Source organism: Chelonoidis abingdonii, chromosome 14, assembly GCF_003597395.2.
Source record: "Chelonoidis abingdonii isolate Lonesome George chromosome 14, CheloAbing_2.0, whole genome shotgun sequence".
Lineage (NCBI taxonomy): Eukaryota > Metazoa > Chordata > Testudines > Testudinidae > Chelonoidis > Chelonoidis abingdonii.
Window position 1 is genome coordinate 2,439,550 of NC_133782.1, and position 15,992 is coordinate 2,455,541.

The window sequence follows — 15,992 nt, forward strand, 5'->3', positions numbered from 1 at the left end:
CACGCACTGTGCACCACATGGTGCAGAATGCATGCACCATCATAGGGCACGCTGTGCCGGGGTGGAGGTGGGGGGACGATCAGCATGCAGTGGGGCAGCACCATGTGGGCACAGTCTTCTTCCGGTGGTGGGTCAGCGTTTGCTCTCTTACGCTGGCAGAAATCCAGAGTGACTCAGCTGACTGTGGCATTACTCTGGATTTATGCCACTGACCTGAGATCATTATCTGGGCCAGTCCATGGTACAACAGGACCATAGTTGCCTGAAAAGGACAGTGGACATATGGCAAAGGGACAATTTCCATCTAGTATGCTACTATCAATGTGTATAGGACAAGAGTGGGGTAGTAAGTGTGAAAACTACAGAGTGTGTAATACACCTGGTGTAGTCAGTACTGATGGTGTCGTTACCGTGTGAGGTCTGCACAGTTACATGGAACTCACTATTACCATACAGTACAATGAGCCAGGGTGAGTGAGCACATGGTGTGTAAAAGGCACATATTGCAGTCAGTGTGTGGTAATGCAGACGCCAGGGTATAAGGTACAGCACATGGTGCAGGAAAAGCACATGGTACAGCCAGTGCACTGACAACTCCAAGCACCAGGGTTAAAGAAGATTGAAATAAGAGCCAGGGGGCTCTCCCTGCACCAGCTGAGGAGGGGGAGCTGGACTGCCCCTGCTCTGCCCCATAGTTTTGCCAGAGCCATGCACGCCTTGTTCTCACTGACACTGGGCGTGTGACCACACAGGACTGTGGAGTCATGAGTGAGACTTGAGGGTGTTCCCATGACTCCCTGCCCGGTAAGCCCTGCTTGTGGGACTTGTGCCAGACGGTGAATGGGAGATGCGATGCTCAGTTACTGGGGTACCATGCGTGCAGGTGGTGTAATCAGTGTACATGGGACACTCTGTCCCTGGGAGAAATCAGTGCACCAGTGCACACTGCACAGTGTCCTGTGGGTGAATACACTGCTTCATGCAGGTTCTGGTGCAAGCCGTGCAATCAGCGTACCTGGCACGCAGTGCAGTTAGGGATGCACAGCATATGCTGCAGCCGGGCGCAGTGCACACATCAGTGCCTAGGGAGGGGTAAAAGACATCAGTGCATGGGCAGATGCTATGCTCCATGCTTGCAGGCTAGTCAGGACTGCACAGCGCGTCCAAGCCTTGTCCAAGGCGCACACTGCTACGCTCGCTACATGGGACCGTCAGCACGAAGCGGCACTCAGTGTGAGCTCTCTGGGGGAATACAGTGCAAGTCCCTGGGGAAGCACAAGTTTCACCGTCACACAGGTGGCTGCAGTCAGGTGGAAATGGAAAAGAGCCGAGCGGGCCAGATGACGAGGCCCTGCTCAGCTCCACTCGGCTGATTTGCACACGCCAGGGCTGAGTGGGGGATAAATCCATAGCCAGAGGCTGACATCAGGCACTCGCCTGAGTGAGGACTGGATAAAAACTTTTCAAGGGCTCTCAGAACCTGGCCACAGATGGCAAAGGGCAGGTTCTGCTCTCCGCAGTGTTGGTGCCTCCTCATGGAGTCCCGAGAGCTGCTCATGGGCCTGTACCACCCGGGAAGCCCCCCCCGGTTCCACCCACACACGGCCCCAAATCTCACTTGCCTGGGAGACATTTGGCACAATGAACCCCTGGTTTTCTGACATGCACCCTAGCACCCGGGACGCCACCCCCACCCAGCAACCCCTGCCGGCAGAGCCAGCTGTAGCAATGGAACCCAGCAAGCGTCGCTGAGGTAGATCATTTCACTTAAAATAAAACAGTCAGAAAAACCAGTTCTCGCAAATCAGCCAAACCAATGGTGCCTGGCTCAGGCAAACGCAGCCTGGGCAGGGACACCAACGGGCCTCGGGCACCAGATGGCTTCCCTCTCTTCCTGTCCTGACTGACTCTCAAAGGGAGCGGAGGCTGCCCTGGGCAGACCGAGCCCAGTGTGTTTTAAGTCTCAGGAGGAGATGCAGAGGCAGCTGGTTTGTTCTGTGGCTCAGTTACATTTTAACCGTCCCTGCCCAGCTATGGGAGAGACTCGGGCATCACCCTGTGTCAGCAGTGACCCAGTTCTCCCTGTGCCCCCGTCGGGTGCCAGTCACAGGCTGCTCAGCTGTGTAAGTGGACACAGGGTGAGCAGGCTGCAGAACCACTGGCACGAACACAGGGACCAGAGGCGGGAGAGCCAACAGCTGCAGGGACCAAAGGGTTAAATCCAAGAGTGAGGACAAAAAGAAACAGGAAACTGGGTATTTCAGACTCTCCCATAAGGTGCCCAACTCAGCCAGCAGGAAGCTGCACCCCTTCTCCCACCCCAGCCAGGCAGAGGTGAGCACTTGCTGGGGGCTGCACCTTGCTCATGTAGACGGAGGGACTCAGAGAACTGGTGGGGCTTAGATTGTGGGAAGCGCGAGCAGCCTGTACGTGGTGGGGGAAAGGGAGGCTGTGTAGAGAGCGTCCCCCTGTAACCCTACAGCTGGGCTTAAAATGAGGCGAGGGGCTTTGCCTTCCTCCCAGCTCCACGTGCTCTTGCCATGTCACATAACTCGAGTTTCCTCCATTTCAGCCTGGAAGGTGTCCTTGGGCCTGGCCAGATGGGACTCCCCCCGCAGCTGAAGCGGGTCTGGGGTTTCAGGCATAGCCCTGAGCCAAGGCTGTTGGCTCTCAGGGCATCATCTCCCTTCCCTCAGTTGCAACCCCCCCTTGGAATCATGGTGCTTGGAGTAGGAGCTGGAGCTCTGGGTAGGAGACCGAAGGGCATTTGGGATCAGTGAGGTGGCACTGTGGGATCCCGCTGCCTCCTCTCGGTGGGCTAGGGATTCAGCAAGCTTCAGCTCTTCATTGCAGGTGAAAAAGGGGCACCTAATTTCTGCTTGTGCTTAATGCATCTGCCCAGGCCAATCGGTAAATGCGACTAATGAGCCTTTTGCACATGCAATGAACCAGTTTGCACACACAGCTACAGGAATCAGGGAGACCTGAGCACTTCACAGGTTTTTTAAATCTACCCCTCGAGATCCAGGTGTGCATGTACGCATGCCAGGTCTCACCCTGCCCTCCCTCAGACCTGCATGCACAGTGAAGTCAGGTCAGAATAGAGGTGGGGCTGGCCCTCTGCAGGGAGAAGGGTGTGCACATGCAGCTTTCTCTGTGACCTGTTAATCTTCATGGTAAAAGACACCCCTCTCCCCCACTCTCCCCTGCAATCATTTAAAAGCCTGCAGGTTTTCCAGATGTGGAAACACACAAGCAGGAAAATATATGAAGAAGTAACCAAAACACTCCCAGCTTCCAGTGGCAGACCTGCCACAACCCACTGCAGCGCCGTACAAGTCTGGCTTGAAAAGGCCTTGTTCAGATCATTGTCATTCGGGGTGGCAATGTCTGGGCCATGGATCTGACAAACAGGGGGTTTGTCTGGTCTGCTGGCGGGGCCTGAACCATGTGGGAGCCTTTGTTAATTTCATGCCATGCTAGTGATAAAGCCCCTCCCCACGCACCAGCGGGTTCACAACAAAATCTGAAACACCCTCTGGCCTAGGTGCAGGGAACCAGCTCAGCTCTTAGTACCATACCGCGGAGCTGTGACAGGACACCGCATTCCTGCACCAACAGGGCCCACTCAGCCCCTGCAGATGCAGCATTTACCACCTAAGGCCCTGGAATCAAGCCCGGCCCCTCTGCATCCCTTGCACAGGAGATGGAATGGCACGGCCGGCACTGCAGAGTGGCAAACGCTGGGGGTGTGATGGTGCCTTGCATGGCTGCAGCCCTAGGGCTCTTGCGTGGTGACGACACTGCCCTTAGTCGCTCCCACTGAAGGCCCAGGGAGTTTGGCCATTGGCACTGGTACGAATCTGACATTTATCCTGCTAGGGCCGTTGGCCCTGGCTTGGCCTGGCCTGGCCTGGCCTCATTCTGCTCCAGCTTTCTCTCTGTGTTGTCTCCAGCTCCTGCCAGCCCAGCTTCACCAACGTGCTCCTTAGGATCCCACAGGCTCTCTCCATCGTGACCCCAACATGCTAGGGAGAATCCCCTGCCATGCTCACCCCATGGGACGCTGGGATTATTAACCTTCCTATGGCCCCTTTATTCAGAGGCCGAAGTGCATCTGCCCCCATGGACTGGCAGGTGTCTCAGGGTGTGTGTGGGAGGGGGCCCAAGGCCATTCCCCAATTTCAAGGCCCAGGGAATTGTGGGAACAGACTTTATACAGGAACGATAAAGGATTGTGCCTATAATCTTCCCTGTTGATCAACTGCCACGCTCCACCTTACCCCAGCACCCTTGGCACACCCCAGCATCCAGCGTGTGTTCCAGCAACCAGGGCCCCACCTTTCCCCCCTGAACTCTGCACATCTCAGCCCAATTCCCAGGCCCCCCCTGTGCCCAAAGCAGCAGGGGTTTGCAGTGCATCTCTGTATCCAGGGCACTTAGCCTGCCCTGATTCCTCCCCCCACCCCGCCACTCCACGGCCCCTCACACAGCCTGCTGCCCCACTCCAGCCAGTCCTCACCCCCCCAGGGAAGCTGCTCCCCACCCTCTCCAGCCGGCCCTGTGCAAACGAGGTGCCCTGCCCCTTTGCTGGTGGCTAGAGGCCATGCCATGGGGCGGCTGCAGGCTGTTTGAGCTCAGGTACAGGTGAGGTATTTCAGCACCAACAAAACCTCCTGCCTGGAGGGGAGGATGGACTCCTCTGGGCCCATCTGTGGGGTTGACACGGAGGCAACTGGGGCCCAGGAAGGAAACCTTTACCATGGCATCGCTAGAGGGAGAGCTCGTCAAGGCAGAGTGGGGGTTAGCACCAGCTGACCTCGCCAACCCCTCTGGGATGGGGGGGTAGAGCGGGGAGGTGGGGGCCATCAGTGCTAATGAACACAAAAGGCAAAATGCTAAGAAGATACTGGACAGCCACTTTCCAGGGCAGCGGAAGGCCTGGCGTGGCTGGTGGCCAGTGGGCTCTGGAAGTGCACCAGCGTGTCAGCCCCATGGCAGGGGAGCATGCTAGGCAATTACATGGCTCCCGCACTGGCCTACACCGTGGTCTCATACTCCAGCACCTCCTGCGAGGCCCCCATGCTGCGGTACTGCAGGCGTGGGGTAGCCGGAGAAGAATACTCCAGCGCTAGGATCGTCTTACGGAGCCGCCTGTCAATAAAATGGGCATCCCAGGCTGGGTACTTCTTCCTGGGCAGATCTATTCGGATGACAGGCCCTTCTGTCCGGGGGGCGTGGGCAACAGGGGTCGGAGGGACGCTTGGCCTGACCTGAAAAACAGGCACGCAGCTGTCCCTGTCCCCTGGTACCCCTTCCCTCTCCCCCCCTGTAGTCCGTGGCAGGGAACGCGGGGGGCTGGTGATAACGTCCTCTGAGGGCCCCATGCAGGCGGCCGGTGCCTTTTTGAAAATGCAGCCTGTGGTCTGGGGGCCGAACACGGGCCCGTTGGGATGCAAGAGGCAGTAGTAGATGAACATGAAGAAGATGCCCAGGGCGAAGCTGGAGGAGACCACACAGACGATGATTAAGGCGTCGAAGTCTGAGGTGGCCTGGCGGTCATAGTACATGTACCAGAGGCCGGTGAGGGCCGCGTTCTCCGCCAGAGTGATGGTGTAGTAGATGACCATGCGGCAGCGGCTCCGGCCCTCCTTCACGTTGAACCAGCAGAAGATGTAGATGATACCCACCACCATGTTGTAGATTATCTCCTCCCACTTGGACATGCAGAAGTCCGTCTCCCCCTGGATGATCCAGAAGGTCATGATGCACCAATGCGTGACAATGAAGATGCCAAAGTAGAGCTGGAACACAGAGGCAAAGAGGGCGAAGGCAATGGCGCGGGCAGCGATGGTGAACAGGTGCCAGAGGATCTGCACCACTGCCCCCTTGTAGGACATGGGCATCTTGTCCTCCCGTGAGTCCCGCAGCACCTTCTGGTAGGAGGCAATCATCCACGCCAGGGACACCAGGGAGGCCGAGGCTGAGAGTCCTGTGGAGACACAGAAGGAGTCAGGGAGTTGGAGGGAGAGGAAGAGAGGAACAGTGGGAGGAGATGGGAGGAAGAGGGAGGGAAGACAGAAGATGGCACATGGGCATGGGCATGGCCAGGCTGTATCAGATCCCAGCTCCCTCTAGCCCAGTGTCCTGTCTGTGCCAGGGCCCAACATCACATCACAGGAGCAGATATGGGATAATCTGCCACCATATTAGGTCTCCTCCTGGTCCCTCAGTTAGAGACACTGGCTTCAGCTCCGAGGCAGGAGGTTTTATGTCCCTTCCAGAATTTGATCATTAACTATTGACAGCTCTGGTTGTTTTTGTTATCTGTAAAAGTGTCCGATCCCTTTTCGACTCTTGCTAAATTCTTGGTCTCTCACTGTGGCACAGAGTTCCACAGTCTCTTTCCCCATTGTGTGAGAAACTCTTTCTGTCTCTCAGTTTTGCATTTGCCACCTTTAATTTCATGGCATGTCCCCCGCAGTAACTGGTGATGAGGGGGGCAGGAAGGCAGATGGAGGGCTGGGATAGGGGCTGGGTAGGCGAGAGGCGTCCCTTACCCTGCAGAGGCTCGATGTTGTTCTGCTGCACCATGATGCTGAGCTGCAGCACCAGCTGGGGGGCACTCTTCAGGAAGGTCTCCAGCAACCGCAGCATGCTGATATCAGCGCTCTCAAACATCATCTTCCAATAGAAGTGGCGCTGCCTGTGCTCTGACTGCCAGCGGCTCTGGAGGCCGAGGTACAGGGTCCGGAGGTACCTGTGCAGAAGGTAGGGAAGACAGCGGGTGAGACCTGAGCGAGCCCCTGCTCCCCACTCGCTCAATGTCAGAGACAGCCCAGAGAGTGTTTAACTCACTGCTCTGTGATGCCCTTTGAGATCCCTGCAGTGCCAAAGGAACTCTGTAAAACTCCGCTCGGGTCTCATGTTCCATGCTCACCCCTGGGGCTGACCCCGTTCTGCCAATGCCTTTGCTGGGCCGGGAGAGGTGGGACAGGACAAGTGAGTCCACTTGCAGATGCTTTTCCTGTGTTCTGCCTGCCTGAGTCTCCCCCTCCTGCTCTGTATGTTAATAGCTGCCCCTGGCCCTGGGGCAAGTGCTGAGCTCCTCCCCCTGGGTGCAGAGGGCCCCAAAGGTGCCTGGTGGGGTAGGAGGATACTGGGGACCCATGCAGGGATCCCCTGTGTTGTGTGCCATGAAACAGAGCCCTTTGCAGACTCCCTCCCGCCTTGTACAGGAGGCTTTTGTGGCTGCCTAGGCGTGGAGTGGGAGAGGTAGAGGCCTGGTCAGCCTGACTGCCAATCAGCAATAATCCAGACCCACCCTCACACGGATCAAGTAGAGACAGGGCATGCTGGGCAGGGACAGGATTTGGGCTTATGCAGCTGCCCCAAGGGGGATCCCCTCTCAAGCTTTGCAGGGCTTCAGTGGGTACGGAGCCTGGTTAGGCTGCACAGCCCCCCGATTGCTCATGCCACAGAGCCTGGGCTCTTTGTATCCCGAATCCCAGTATCCTTCCCTGGGATAGCACCATACCTTTTGCCTCCTGAATGCGGCATTCTGGTCTATTTCACTGAGATCCCCTCCCATGTGAGATCCCTGGTCTCTCTCGCTGGGCTGCACCCTGACCCGGGGGGTGCAGTTTGACAGCACTGATCTCAGAGGGAGAATGTGGCAGGCACCTTGGCTTTCGGAAGCGAATATACTTTCTCTAACCCGACTGAAGCCTGCCCCTCTTCCCCTGCCATGCTGATCAGACAGGATAAAGGGAACAGCTGCTCTGACTGAGGCCTGGGGAGCCATATGCAGGAAACTCACAGGGTTTTGATGACAGAGCCTTCCCTGGCTCTGGCTGCTGCCATCACATGGCTTGTGCCTGCCATATGGTAGCCAGTGTGGGGTCAGCCGAGGTGTTTGTGTGGATATGGGCTTGTGATTTACAAACAGGCCGTCTTTTACTTTGCAAACAGGGACTCCCCTGCCCCTCCCCAGCAACAAGCCCAGGACTGACCAGCTGCGCTGGGTCTGTGGTGAGCCATTGCCAAATTCCTATTACACTGCCCTCGGCTCAGACGAAGCAGGCAGCTCCTATGCAGCCACTGGGCCACAGGAATCCTGTCTACATGCCAATCGAAGGTGTGACTGCGGCATGTGTACGCACCCCCAACCTGACTTTGATCTCGCCATCTCCAAGAGCAGCAGCAGCAAAGCTAGCCAGGCCCTCAAGTGCACGCCCAGGGCCAGCGTGTGCAGCCCTGCTGTTGGCACTGGACCTGGTTAGATCAAAGCTAACTTGGGTAACGTGCTGTGATCACACCACTGACTGCAGTGTAGACCGGGGTGACCAGCCTGAGCCTGAGAAGGAGCCAGAATGCACCAAGGTATATCGCCGAAGAGCCCCAGTAATAGATCAGCACCTCCCAGCTCAGGGGAGGGCTGGAGTGGGGCAGGGCTGAGCAGTGAGCACCCCCTGGCACATTGGAAAGTTGGCGCCTGTAGCTCCAGCCCCGGAATCGGTGCCTATACAAGGAGCCGCACATGGCTCTGGAGCCACAGGTCGGCCACTCTGGGTGTAGACAGAGCCTTGGGGTGAGCAAGGTTCAAGCTGTAAGTATCCTTCTGTCTTCTGGTCCTGGCCCCAGGCCTTATGTGGGGTGACTAGTCTGTATGGATGACCCACAGACATGTGTATCAGTGAGCAACTGCTCTAGTTTCCAGCTTACAAGTGGAAACTTGGCCAGATGACACGGGAGGGGTATAAAAGTATTGCTCGAGCATGCAGGGCTGTCATCAGGAAGGCCAACGCACAACTGGAGTTGCAGCTAGCACAGGATGTGAAGGGTAACAAGAACGGTTTCTATGGGTAGGTTAGCAACAAGAAGGTGATCTGGGAAAGTGTGGGATCCTTACTGAATGGGGGAGGCAACCTAGTGACAGAGGATGTGGAAAAGGCTGAAGTACTCAATGCTTTTTTTGCCTCGGTCTTCACAGACAAGGTCAGCTCCCAGCCTGCTGCCAGAGCCGGCTCCAGGCACCAGCATTCCAAGCTGGTGCTTGGGGCGGCGATCTGCAAGGGGCGGCACTCCCTGTTGTTTTGCCCCCAAGCAGCACGCCGAATTGCCGCTGCGGGCTGGGGTGAGGAGAGGGGCAGTCTGTGTGCCCTTAAGGCGGCAGGCGCGTTTCTGCAGCAGCGGCAATTCGGCGGCAGCTTCTATGTTTAGCTGTCCGGGGCAGCGTCAGCTAAACATAGAAACTGCTGCCGAATTGCTGCCGCCATGGAAACGCGCCTGCCGCCCTAAGGGCACAGGGACTGCCCCGCCTCCCCCGTCCGTGGCGGCAATTCGGCGCGCTGCTTGGGGCGGCGAAAACTGTAGAGCCGGCCCTGACTGCTGCACTGGGCAGCACTGTATGGGGAGGATGTGAGCAGCCCTCAGTAGTGAAAAAATAAGGACTATTTAGAAAAGCTGGACATGCACAAGTCCATGGGGCCAGATGCAATGCAGCCGAGGCAGATGGCCGATGTGATTGCAGAGCCGTTGGCCATTATCTTTGAAAACTCGTGGCAACCAGGGGAGGTCCCCGACCCTTGGAAAAAGGGAAATATAGTGCCCATCTTTAAAAAGGGAAGGAGGAGAATCCAGGGAACTACAGACCAGTCAGCCTCACCTCTGTCCCTGGAAAAATTATGGAGCAGGTTGTGACGAAGTGGGACTGTTCTTAATGTTTCCTCTGAATACCGTGGGGATGCTTCAGTTTCCCCTGTGCATTGCTTAAGCCTCTAGGCGGTGGAATAAGGGGGTGTAATTGTTGCAGAGCAAAGGGCCGACACTGTCTCCTGGCAACTAATGGCCAGGGTCCTTCCCCCCTGCAAGGCAATAGCTAAACCTGTTGGAGAACAAAGAGATCAGGTGACCTCCTGGCCCGGGAAAGGGACAAAGCCCAGAGGAGGAGGGGCTGGAGAGTGAGTCAGTTTGGGGCTGTCTGGGGATGTGGAGTTAGTGCAGATGTGGCTGTCTGGCTCGCTACCCCTCAAAATGGACCCATCTGAGGGGTCCTGTTCTCTGTATTTACAAGCTCTGTTTTAGACCATGTTCCTGTCATCTAAGAAACCTCAGCTTTACTGGCTGGCTGAGAGTCACATCTGACTGCAAAGTTGGGGTGCAGGACCCTGTGGCTTCCCCAGGATAGCTGCTTTCAACTACCTGAAAGGGGGTTCCAAAGAGGATGGATCTAGACTGTTGTCAGTGGGAGCAGATTACAAAACAAGGAGAAATGGTCTCACGTTGCAGTGGGGGAAGTTTAGGTTGGATATTAGGAAACACTATTTTACTAGGAGGGTGGTGAAGCACTGGAATGGGTTACCTAGGGAGGTGGTGGAATCTCCTTCCTTGGAGGTTTTTAAGGTCAGGCTTGACAAAGCCCTTGCTAGGATCATTTAGTTGGGGATTGGTCCTGCTTTGAGCAGGGGGTTGGACTAGATGACCTCTGGAGGTCTCTTCCAACCCTAATCTTCTATGATCCTATGATTCCCTATAGAGTGTTCTGCCTGACCTAGGCCATAAGGTCCCCAGAGATCTGAGGTTCCCTATAGCAGTGCCCTGTCATCTCATGGTCTCATCCCTGCTGTTCGTTATCCCACATTCAGAGGTGCCCAAGGAAAACTGACTACAAGTGACGGGAGCTGCAATGCAGCTTAATTCACAGCCGATCAGTGCTGGAGCTCCTGCCTTACCCAGCTCAAGGGCCAGGTATTCACAGCCAGAGGTTCTCCCCTGCTGCCTGTGGCTCTCACCTGGGTGCTGGGGACAAACAGCCTTGGTGCTCACAGTCAGTTACATCCTCTGAATTATTCACTAGTGTCACAGAGTCCCTGGGCGATGCTCTGGAACAGTCAGGACTTTGGGGAGCCTCCTCTCCCTTGGAGCAGACTGTCTTCAGGGCAAGAAGCTCACACAGCTTCACCTCCTGGGTCTGACCTTGGACCATTCAGCATCCTCTGCCCCTCCGTGTGCTTCCCACAGTGAGTCCGCCCAGGTGGGGTCCTGGGGAAGCCACAGGGTCCTGCACCCCCACTTCGCAGTCAGACGTGACTCTCAGCCAGCCAGTAACACAGAGGTTTATTCGATGACAGAAACACGGTCTAAAACAGAGCTTGTAGGTACAGAGAACGGGACCGCTCAGCCAGGTCCATTCTGGGGGGCCAGTGAGCCAGACCCACACGTCTGCCCCAAACTGACTCACCCTCCAGCCCCTCCTCTCTGGGCTTTGTTTCTTTCCCAGGCCAGGAGGTCACCTGATCTCTTTGTTCACCTTTAGCCATCCCCTTGAAAGGGGGGAAGGGCCGTGGCCATATGTTGCTAGGAGACAGATTGTCGGCCATTTATGCACACTGGAGACTTAAGAAATGCATAGGGGAAACTGAGGCACCCACACAGTATTCAGAGGAAACATTAAGAACAATCCCACTTCGTCACACCTAGACATTCAATTCCTCTCTCTCTCCTCACCCTGGGACGGAGGAGAACTCTGCCAGCTGAGGAGCTGGACCCCTGGGGAAAGGGCATCTCAGGAGGTCATGGCTGAGCTCCAGTGGTGGAGCAGGGCTAAGGAGCTGGTTGCTGGCCTGTGCTCCACGCTGCTCCGCTACTGAAACCACCTCACGTAGGTGTCGGAAGGCGAGAGACAAACGACTGGGAAAACAGAAAAATTAAGCAAAAGGAAGTTCGACTATAAAGCTCCCTCCCAATCTAGTAAAACTGTCACGCAAACTGATGGCCTTTGTATCAGATCCATAAAATGCTGTCAGCCGACTCCATTAGCTGGTGAGTGCTAAGAGAAAGCCTTATCCCAGCACTTTAAGCCCTTACATCATCTCCAAGGAGGTAGGGCTGGCCCCGCTCTGGCTGCTGGAAGACACCAAGGCCTGGCATCCCCCTGTAGTGCGCCAGGAACGTGCTGGCCACCTCGGGCAAGCCTGAGCAAAGTTCATTTTCTCAGCTGCAATAAGTCAATGCTCCTTAGTGACTATTACTGGGAAACAGGCTCCTTGCTGTGGGACATATGATAAAAGGCTGAGCAGAGACAGGGCTGTATTTAGCCAGTGACCAGACAAATTATACTCCACTAGCACCTTCAACGTCATATGTCTTTCCAAAGGAGCAGAGCCCCACAACACACTGCCCTTGCGAGCACTCAGCTGCAGTTGGCATCTGTTCCAGCCGAGAGTTCTTCCTGCTCCAGTGCTCGCCTCCTCCCCATTCTTAGTGCAGGAAGTGTTGGCCCAACACGTGGAGCAAATCTCTTGGAAGATCTCAGTGCATGGAGAAGGGAAAGGAAGGGAAGGGAAGGGAAGGATGGTCCCACTGAGTCTCGCGGGACTTGTAGTGGGTGTCTCTGAATAACGCATGATTTCCCCTGAATAACGCAGCTCCAAGCAAGGCACTGTGGATATCAAGCAAGAGGGGCTGGTGTTCCCAGCTGGGCTACCTCCCAGCCTGTGCAAAGCCTCAGTGATCTTTGAGCAGAAAAAGAAAGGAAGAACGTGCTGCAACAGAAATCCTAGGCAGGGGAAGGATGGCAGAAGATGAGTCTGGAGTCCTTTTCCGTAACAGCTTCTCACACTCAGCCCCAGGTCCTTCTGGCCATCTTGTCCTAGGAGCCCTCTTTACTCAGGTTGGGGCTACGGGAGGCTGCGGGACTACAGGGGGTGACTTGCCCAGCCAATGCTCTCAAAGGGGTGGGGCACCTGTGCTAGAAAGTTCTGTTCTTGGAAAGATCAACTTTGCAAAGCCAGAAGTCTGGTATGGAGTGGCCCGGGCATCTGCACTGGGGTGCAGAGTTGGCTTTCCGCTTGGATTCTTTTAGAGTCCCTGGCTGTGAGGAAGCTCTCAGATATCTGCGTCTGTTGGTACTCCAGTGATTAGGAATCAAAGTTTCTATTTCCATGGCCCTGCTATAATTCTAAGTGAGGGAAGATAATACTGGGCCAGAACTGAGAAACCAGCACACAGGAGCACAACTGAAGAAATACCTGATTTGTCAATTTGGCAGCTGAACTGAAAAATACCAGGGGAAAATTGGTTTGTTTCAAGCCAAACTGACTTTTGGGTTTCTTGGTGGAATAAAATACAGAAGAAAATACATGTGGGTGAACATGAAATATTTCTAATTACACATGCCCCTAGCCTCTGTTTGCCAGGAGCTGGGAATGGGCGATGGATCACTTGATAATTCCCTGTTCTGTTCATTCCTTCTGGGGCACCTGGCATTGGCCACTGTCAGAAGACAGGACACTGGGCTGGATGGACCTTTGGTCTGACCCAGTAGGGCTGTTCTTACGTTCAAATGTCAAATCAAACCAGACATTTTCAAAATGGTTTGTTTCAATTTTTTTCAAAGCAAAATGCTTCCAGATTTTTTATATTTTTGTTGTCAGCCAAAGGCATTTGCTGAATTCACTCTGAATTCATGGACAGTGTTGGGATCCTGAAAAATGCATTTCTCAGCAAATTTCCTATGTGAAAAAATGTTTCCCCCAGCTCTGCTCATGGGGCACCAGAGCGGGAGCCCATAACAGGGAGCTTGTGGGAGTGGGGGTGGGGGGTGACTCTGGGCCAGTGGACAAACAGGAATGAACAAGGCAGGGTCTATTTACCTGCCAGAGCCAGCTAGTGCTCACTGACGTGCTAGGGGTAACCTTAGGGTTAGGACTGTATCTGGGATAGGCTGAGGGTCATCCAGCAGTGGCAGGTGGCCAGCAGCAGGTTCATCAGGGTGTGGGGTATCTAGATGGTGCAGAATGCAGGGATCCAAGCAATGTCTGTGTCACGCTGAGGCCAAGCACCATTTTGCAAGACAGCATCACTCCAAGGGGCATAAGGAGAAGCTGCAGGTAGGACAGAAGTGCAAGACAAGAGGGAGCAGTGGAGCAATTCCCATCGTTGTGCAACAGGCACAGGCGCGTACACACCCTACACACCTGTGCACACCCCCAGAGGGGAATCATTCCTCTTACTGGGTCAAATTCCAGCATGGTGCAAACAGGTACCGTATCACTGGTTTCAGTGGTGTTTTGCCTGATTACACCAGCCCTGGACTTGGCCCCATGGTTTCTCAGTCATGGGCTTATGGAGAAACACATTGTTCAGAGTGTGCCAAGAGAAAGGTGTGATGGAGTAGGGTCTGTCTGTGTGGGGGATGGGAGAGCAGGGGATGTCTTTAGGTGAGGGACAGGATTTAAGCCTGTAACCTGAGCCAGGTAAGGGGGGGGGGAGGGAGTCAGCACCTTTGCCAGGGAAGCGGGACAAAGGAAAGGGCCGGCTGGAGGAAAAGTAGTTTAGTTTCGGTTTTAGGCTGGGTGGTTGGAATTCAGGGGGCTAAGCTTCCTGGACCCCAGAGGTGCTTGATTGAGGGGTCCTGGCTGTGCCTACAAGCTCTGCTGTAACCTGCATTCCTGTTATCCAATCAACCTTGTTTTACTGGCTGGCTGAGAGTCCCAGGAAGAGGGGTGCAGGGCCGGACTCCCCCACGCTCCGTGACAAAAGGCAATACTGCCAGGTAGTGCTCCACAGGCGGCTCCCCCCAGCCCAGACCCCCCCACATTCCACCTCACCCTCTGGCCCGGACAGAGCTCCGCCCTTTGTCACCTCCAGCCGGAGCTGCTGCCACACCCTCTCCCTAGGGGAGGTTAACAGCCCCCTGAAAGCTGCAGCTCGGTTCCCCACAGACAGCAGCACTCCACAGCCTGCGCCACTCCACTTCCAAGTCTGGACCCATGGGGCCAGCCCTCTTCTAGACCGTCCCTCAGGTGAGGCCTGGGGTGCCACAGGGACCCCCACTCTTCATGCAGCCCACCAGGCACACAGGGATCTGCAGAGAGACACTGCTCCCAGGGCACGGCAGCAGGGCTTTCTGAAGGAGGGAGAAGAGGGGGAAGTGCAAGATGCAGCGAGGGAAGGAGAGCGGATGAGAGCATGTAGCAGCTGGCGTCTGGGGGGTAAGGGCAGGGCCGCTGGGACCTGAAATAGAGCTCATTCTGACCTCCACCCGGAGCTGGGAGTAAACGAGCAGGAAGCAAGGGGCAGGCAGAAGATATTTGATCCGGCCTTGGGAATAGTGGCTGCTTTTTGCTCAGACAAGAGCTCTAATAGGGGGAGTCATTTTTATACTGAAACAGTCAAATGAATTTATCTCAGAGGGTGGGAAGATGCAGGAGAGCTGTTGGCACCGGTGCTCAGGTAGGGATGGGTGGGCAGGAGGAAGCTGCCAGCGATCTTGGGTCTCTGGGCCCAATAGCTGAACCTGCCTTGGCAAACAAACTGCACCAAACTGTTTCCAGTGAAACATGCACCATTTGCTGAGCTGGATGCTGCAGGCCATGACCGTCCCAGCCACTGGGCCACCCTCGTGGCTGCTGCTCTGTTCGCAGAGGAGGAGCTGGATGGCAGAACCAGAGCAGTGGCTCCTTCACCCTCCTGTGGGGAGACTTTCCTTTGCCTCTTGCACGCACTGGCAATGGAAGCCCCCCAGGAAAGGAGCCCAGCCCTGAAGACTGCTCTGACTAGCAGGGAGAAAAATTTGCAGGGGGGCTGGGAGGGGCAGATGGACTCTTGGAGCTGGAAGGTTCCAGAGCAGCTGAAAAGTGACAATTGGTTTGACAGGAGAAGCAGCAACAACATGGGGTACTGTGGAGGGTGCAGGGGCAGCGGCAGGCGCCTGGGCCCTTGAGCGAGGGAGCAGCAGAGGAGGGAGAGGCAACTCTAGAGACAAAGGAGACACAGATAATGAGCCGGAAAGAGCGTATGACAGCTGGGCCTAGAGTGGAGAGAGAGGGTCAGAAATCAGGGGGGCTGCCCCAGAAAGTCCCAGAGCACTGGGCCCTGTGTATGCAGGCATGGCCCCTTGGGAGTAAATCCAAAGCCTGCAAGAGATGGAGGCCCGGTCCCCTCCCTCCCCCAGAGCCTGCCAGGCTGTTGTGCCAGTGCCCTGTTAC

At 55.7% G+C, this 15,992-nt stretch overlaps 1 protein-coding gene across 1 annotated transcript in view; it reads right to left on the reverse strand.

Annotated features, from left to right (window-relative positions):
• Positions 1-5,039: 5,039 nt before the first annotated feature.
• XKR7 (XK related 7) overlaps positions 5,040-15,992 on the reverse strand; it is a 29,544-nt gene continuing 18,591 nt past the window's right edge. The window contains 2 exon segments of the mRNA XM_075072442.1: positions 5,040-5,992; positions 6,561-6,760. Of these exon segments, the coding sequence (XP_074928543.1) occupies positions 5,040-5,992; positions 6,561-6,760 (1,153 nt within the window).